The sequence below is a fragment of the Zootoca vivipara genome, chromosome 15 (genome assembly GCF_963506605.1).
Source record: "Zootoca vivipara chromosome 15, rZooViv1.1, whole genome shotgun sequence".
NCBI classification, from domain to species: domain Eukaryota; kingdom Metazoa; phylum Chordata; class Lepidosauria; order Squamata; family Lacertidae; genus Zootoca; species Zootoca vivipara.
In genome coordinates this window covers 25,851,724-25,858,811 of record NC_083290.1, presented here as the reverse complement: position 1 = coordinate 25,858,811, position 7,088 = coordinate 25,851,724, and the positions used below count along the sequence as shown (strand labels likewise).

Here is a 7,088-nt window from a genome sequence, read left to right as displayed (position 1 = left end):
GCCACTGGGGAAGAATAACTCTTTGGACAATATGTGGAAGGAAGCTGGAAGCTATACCAGGATGTGCAAATAAAGGTCTTCTTTCGAAGCATTTATTTCAAATCTTGCCTGTCGCTGTCACCAGCTACTTCTTTTCTTATTTCGTTTGTGTTTGTAAAACATTTTAAACTGATACACCTGAAGGCTAAAGATTACTTTTAATTGAATGCTTTTAATGTATTTTTATGGCAAGACTGAAAATGGAATTGCATCATGACAACTTTGTGGAAATCTTAAAAAGGAAATCTAATAAAATGTGTTTGTTTTATTTTAAAAATCCAAACACCTGCTTTTGTTTTTATTTCGCTTAGGTTGGCTCAAGACTAAGGATGGATAAATCTGTCAATTTTGGTTTCTCACCCCCCCCACTCTTTTAAAGTTCAAGCTTTCCATGTTTCCAAGCTGTTTGCAGTTATTATTAATTTTTAAAGGCCTCATGACAATTCATTAGCATTTTAAAGCAATTTTCCTTAATATGCATGTATTTTTATGCAATGCTGATTATTATACATACTTCTGCAAGGCAATTTCCCCTAAAACAATGCATTTTATGTACAGTTTACAGTACAGTGGAATCTTAGTCTTTGAGCGTTTTGGAAGTCGAACATTTCAACTTTCGAATGGCAAAAACCTGGAAGTAACTGCTTTGGTTTTCGAATGATTTTCGGAAGCCAAACATGCCATGTGGCTTCAGTTTTGAGTTTCCCTATTGTACTGAGGCTTCCGCTTTCAGTTTTCCGAGGTTCCACTGTGTGTGCATTTTTGTACGCATAACTTGGCCAGAGAATGGCATTGCATTGCAGTCCTGCAGATAGCCTGGGGCTAAGCTGTATATGCTTTGTAAAGCTCAGATTAATTCTACTGGCTCTTGATGGTTACACAGATCCCTTGAGAAACAGAAGTTTGTGTACTCATATATGCTCAGTGCTTTTTTTCGTTAAAAAGAATGAGGTGCTAGTACTCATATCTTTATAAAAGTGCTGTGGAGGCCGGCACAAAATGGCTGCCATTGGCAGCAAAAAAATAAGACATGATGGTGTGCCATACTGGTGAGTACCATCACCCCCCCCCAAAAAAACACACTGCATAGACCCCTGTCTCTAGCTGATGCAGGGGGACCGGGGGGGGGGAATGACCAGAGGGGGTGGTGCCCACAGCACTTTTTCAAGAATCCAAATGTGCCCAGAAGTCTAAAAAGGTTTGTGACTCCTGCTGCGTGGGGAACACATACAGAGTCTTGCTTCTTGACTCAGCAGCAAAATTTCTTGGCCTGGCACCACAGCTGCCTATAACCGTACTCTTGAGGCTATTAACATGAGAAATGCTTTCTTGGAAAGTGCCCATCCCGTGCCAAGTTAAAAGGCCGGTATAAATTGTTCCTCCCATGCAGGGAATATAAACACAGCTTACTCTCAGCGAGAAGGAAAGCTTTATCTGTTTGTTAGCTCGGTATGAATTCTGCTGTTGTGGCACAATGCTAGATATGTTTACTTGATTTGCAATAGATGTTTAAAGTGAGGGTTTGGGGGTGGGCCATTAGTGCCTAATGGACAACCCCCCCAAAAAAACCCTGCTGATAAAGGAAAGTGTGGGGCAGGTGGAGAGCAAAATACCTGCCAGTTTGAAGTGTGTGTGCACTGTCTTCTTGCAGATTCCTCCTGCAGGGCATGAATCATCCCACTGGCAAACGAGTTCTTTTCAAATTTGGTTTTAACTTTATTGTGGAAACCATTACAATCATACTTCATGTTGCATCCGCTGCGGGTTGCGTTTTTCCAGCTTATGAACGCGGCAGACCCGGAAGTGTTTACTTCCAGGTTTTGCCGTGTGCGCATGCACAGAATCGTTCTGCGTGCTTTGTGCATGCACAGAAGTGATCTATTGCGCTTTCGCGCATGAACAAAAGCCCAACTTGGGTTGTGGACTTTTCGGGGTGCGAATGGCACCCCGGAATGGATCGGGTCCACAACCCGAGGTACCACTGCACTGTGACAGAGACATGCCTGAACAAGTGGAGGCAAAGTAGTAACGGAACCCAAAGTTTAGGAGAGCAAAGTTTTTGCAGTGGGCTTTGAGGCCCTCTGCCCAAGGTTGGCCTTGTACTAATTTCTCTTGCAACTCCCAAGTTTATCCCTACTTATCTTCATAGGTTGCCTGTCCCCACAGGCAGACATGAGGACAAATGATTTCTGCCCCACACCCCATCAGCAAGGTCCCCCCCCCCACATCCTCCTCACTCCCTTGTTCTAAAAATGCAATGATCTAAACACCAAGCTGTGGCAAATGTTACTTTTTCCCAAAGCCAGCGTGAATAAACCCTCAGAAATGAGGTCAGCCACTAAATATATATTTGGTGTTTCCTTCTAGCTTAATGTTGATAGCATTTTCAAGTGGAAGCAACAGGAAGATGGGCTAGGGAAGGAAGTATCTGGCATGATGTAACCAGAGACTCTTCAGCTTGTATTGCAGGGGAAAGGGTACTAGCTCAGTGGTAGAGCATCTATGTTGCATGCAAAAGGTCACAGGTTCAATCCTCAGCATCTGCAGGTAGGGCTGGGAATTCTCCATACTGCATACTTTGAGAGCTGGGCTGGTGCAATCATTCTTACCAGTATTGAGCTAGATGGACCGATGGCCTCACTAGCTAGAAGGTAAATTCCCATGCTCAGTGTTTTCACCTGCAAATCGCAAAAGGTGGCACCTCCCTCCAATCTCCCTTTTAATCACAGATTCCCACTAAGCACAGACCCCCCAAGTGTCCCTATTTTCCAGGGACAGTCCCGAATCTACAGAAGCCATCCTGCTTTCATGGTTTGATCCTGGGATGTCCCGCTTTTCCTTAGGACGTCCCTATCCGACAAATGTTGGAGAGTGTGGAGTTATGTGACCCTGTGAGCAAAGGAGTAACTATACAACTTTCAGAAGACCTCTGAAGGCACCCCTGTATAGGGAAGTTTTTTTAAAATGTTCAATGTTTTGTTATGTTTTTATATGTGTTGGAAGCCACCCAGAGTGGCTGGGGCAACCCAGTGAAATGTGCAGGGTATTATTATCTTTATTATTATTATTATTATTATTATTATTATTATTATTATTATTATTTATTATTATTATTATTATTATTAATGTCCCTATTTTCATTGGAGAAATATTGTAGGGTATGTACATATGTGTGGGACGTGGGTGACACTGTGGGTTAAACCACAGAGCCTAGGGCTTGCTGATCAAATGGTCCGTGGTTCGAATCCCCACGACCAGGTCAGCTCCCGTTGCTTGGTCCCAGCTCCTGCCAACCTAGCAGTTCGAAAGCACGTCAAAGTGCAAGTAGATAAATAGGTACCGCTACAGCGGGAAGGTAAACGGCGTTTCTGTGTGCTGCTCTGGTTCGCCAGAAGCGGCTTTGTCATGCTGGCCACATGACCTGGAAGCTGTACACTGGCTCCCTCGGCCAATAACGCGAGATGAGCGCTGCAACCCCAGAGTCAGTCACGACTGGACCTAATGGTCAGGGGTCCCTTTACCTTTATGTACACATTGCCTCAGGAATGGTCTTTACCAGCCTTACTGTGTTTGTGTGGGCCTCGCCATAACTAACCAATTGTATTGAGAACTGGAGTCCTTTGCTAATCATGTCCTTGCGACGGACTCTTGCTATCCTTGGCTTAAGCTGGAAGCTGACATTACATGACTTGTTGCAGATGTACATTGGGGTAGAGGGAGAGAAAACAGGCAGCTATGTCAAGTCAAGCATTTGGGGGCGATTAGGCATCTCCAGTGCTATTTTTCTAGGATAAAAGAGATGCCGGAACTCACCATGAACCTCGTTCTCTTAAAATGACAATGGTGCCCACCTGAGAGGTGCTGAAGCTGGGTTCCCGTGAGTTCCCCCTGAAAAAAAGCCATGGGCATCCCCTTCAGTCTTCTTGCTGGCACCATCCTAACTTGTTGCCTCTTTCCCTCCTTCCCCTATTGCTTTTCTAAGACTCCACAGACTCATTCCGGCCTCCCCTTCTTGGCTTCTGCCACTTTCCTTTCCAGGGCTTTTATTTCCTTCAGCAGAGAGTCTTTCTCCAAGCCGATGGCCTTGAGCTCATCGAACAATGAAGCTCCACCAGCTCCGCTCCTGGAGACGCACTCTTCCTCCTCTTGCAGGAGTGTTACCAGCTTCTCGTTGAGCACATCCAGCTTGTCTGCTGCTGCTTCAGGGGTGGTGTGGGGGTAACTGCTGGCCTGTGAGCTATTGAAAGGGAGGAAGGGTCAGGTCAGGCCTTATAATGATCTCTGGCCAAGCGAGCAGCCTGATAAAGCAGCGAAGACTCTCCACCAGTTTTATAAAAGTTTTTTTAATTAAAAAAAGAATAAACACATTCAGAGCATGGCGATCTGCTTGCTCTCATTAATCTAGTTGCTCAGTCTGACTCATCGTTCCTTCCCCAACAGGAAGAACACCAAAATCCCACTTTTCGTCTCCTTCCCTTCCGTTGCTCTTGGAGCCTCTCTAATCTCCTCATTTTAGGACTGCAGGGCTGAGCTACCTCTTCCTCAGAAGCCTCAGCCTCCGACACTGTCTTATCTGCTGGTTGCCTGGCAATGCCTTGGCCGACATCCAACTCCTCCTCCCCTTGGGAACTAATCACTTCTTCCCTGGAGAGGAGGGGCCCCAGACAAACAACTCTCATCTACAGAGACAGCCTCTTCCTTGCTCAGCTCAGTTTCCAAGGCTGACTCTCCCGGTGTGCTTGGGGGGGGGGCACGTTCCTGACAGGCCTTTGTGCATCCTGTGTAGTAATTCAACCCATATCCACACCCATACATTTACAATACTTTTATAGTCATGGTTGCCCTCTAAAGAATCCTGGGAATTGTGGTCCACCTCTTGCAGAGCTACAGGTTACAACACCATTGACAAACTACAGTTCCCAGGAGTCTATGGGAAGCCACAAGATATAAATGCATGTTGTGGAAGTGACTTCGGAGACTTATCTTCCCGACTTCACGCTTTCCATTAGCCTTTGGTTGCCGTTGCTCAGCTGCTCTCTTCCTGCCCTCATTACCTGCAATATTGGCCTACTTTTGAAGGTTGTTGTACAGATGACTGAGACACTGAATGCACTGACACATAACACTAAGCCATGGTTTGCTTTAAGCATTTTGTTCAATGAACTATGGCTTGTCTCACAGACAAGCAACTTGGTGAGCATTGCAGATGGAGTGGACAAATGAACTATGGCTATGCAAGGAAGTTGGGGTAAGACAAAATGCCAAACTATAGCTAAAATGGCAACAACAACCGTTTCACAATCCGCTGGGCTGGGTTTGGACATCTTCACAAAACCCAGTTTGGCTAAGCAAACTAGACCTTAAGTGTCTACACTGCACTGCACTGGCTTCCGATTAGTATCTGGATCCAATTCAAAGTGCAGGTTTTGACCTATAAAGCCTTAAGTGGCTCGGGACTGCAATACCTCGGGACCACCTTTCTCCATACGAACCAACCCATACACTGCCATCATCTTGTGAAGCCCTTCTTCATGTGCCTTCTTTATGAGAGGCCCAGAGGGCGGCAACATGAGAAGGGGCCTTTTCTGCGGTGGCTCCCAGTTTGTGGAATGCTCTCTCCAGGGAGGCTGACCTGGCACCTTCAATACATAGCTTTGGGCACCAGGTGAACTCTTCAACCAGGCCTTTAGTTGATTAAACAATCTATGGCCTTTTAAATGTCTTTCTTTTTGGGGGGGCATTGTTTTTGTGTTATTATGCTATATATTTTGTGTTTTTATTTTTATGTTTTCAGTCACCCTGTGATATTCGAATGAAGGGCAGTATATGAATTTAATAAATAATGACAATAATAATAATGCGTGCAACGTCTGAAGCACTGGAGAAAAACACCTGCAGGATGCATGCCACAGTTCTCCACCAGCCTCATGCTGCTGGTTCTGGGATTCCAGACTGACCAAGGTACAAGGTGTGTTGCACTTCCACAGAGCAAGACCTCGTATGAGTTGAAAGCAAGCAAGACAGGGTTGCGATGGAGGCAAGCAGCAACACACAATTCGTTTCCTTTAGTACAGCCAATATGGTGCCCTCCTGATGTTCCTGTTTGGCTCCAACACCCATCAGCTTTAGCCAGCATGGCCAATGGTCAAGGATGATGGGATTTGCAACCCAACAATGTATGGAGGGTCCCAGGTTGACTACCCACCTGTTTTCAGTACATTGTCATCAACCACCACTTGTGACTTGGACCACTCTCACCTTGTCGATGGGAGAATCTCCTGGCTGCTGGGCAAGATGTGGGAATAACAATCCTTCTTCTTTCCGGGCAGTTTGCTTCTGAGCGAGTCATCGAAATCCACATCAAGCAAGAGGCTCTCATGCTTGCAAAGAAAGGCAAGATGACCATTAATGAATTTGCTTCTCTAGTGTTGCATCCAGGGGGTTAGGTGACCTTTGGTGGACCTTCCAACCCTAGAATTCTACATGGAAAGCAGCAGGTGCTATTGGGTACACCTGGAGGAGTTATGCAGGCAGGTGGGGACTTCTCTGCTGGTTGCATGTGCTGCATGTCAAGGACAGGGAGCCATGGCCAGGTATTGTTGGACTACAACTTCTATCATCCCTGATGATCGACTGACCTGTTGGATACTGATGGGAGTTGGAGTTCAACTACACTACAGCAACTGCAGGGCAATAAATATCCCACCTTCTGTTTTGTAGCTTTGCTAGATATTAGTGGCTTTGTATGTGAATTTGGCTTTTTAAGACTTTGTGATCATTTAAAAGTAGCATGCTGACTTGCTGCTTTGGGGATGGCACAGAAAACTGGGGAGGGGAAATGGGGGAATAGAATATCCTGGGAAAGGACACAGCCGGCTGGAAGCTTGAACAGGAATTGCTCCATGCTGCAACATACCGTATTTTTCCATCTATAAGACGCTCCCATATATAAGACACCCCCTATTTGGGGGGACTCAGATTTAAGAAAATGGGGGGGGGGAGAGAACATGTATCTGTGTATAAGACGCCCCCTAATTTTTGACATTATT

The 7,088-nt window shown here is 45.6% G+C and overlaps 1 protein-coding gene across 4 annotated transcripts in view; it reads right to left on the bottom strand.

Annotated features, from left to right (window-relative positions):
• Window positions 1-3,176: 3,176 nt before the first annotated feature.
• LOC118097186 (uncharacterized) overlaps window positions 3,177-7,088 on the bottom strand; it is a 57,808-nt gene continuing 53,896 nt past the window's right edge. For all 4 annotated transcript variants that reach the window (XM_060268313.1, XM_060268315.1, XM_060268316.1 and 1 more), the window contains 2 exons: window positions 6,298-6,419; window positions 3,177-4,276 (listed from right to left, as the gene is read on the bottom strand). In XM_060268313.1, coding sequence (XP_060124296.1) covers window positions 4,033-4,276; window positions 6,298-6,419 — 366 coding nt within the window. In that variant the 3' untranslated portion in view covers window positions 3,177-4,032. The remainder of the gene's footprint in view (window positions 4,277-6,297; window positions 6,420-7,088) is intronic.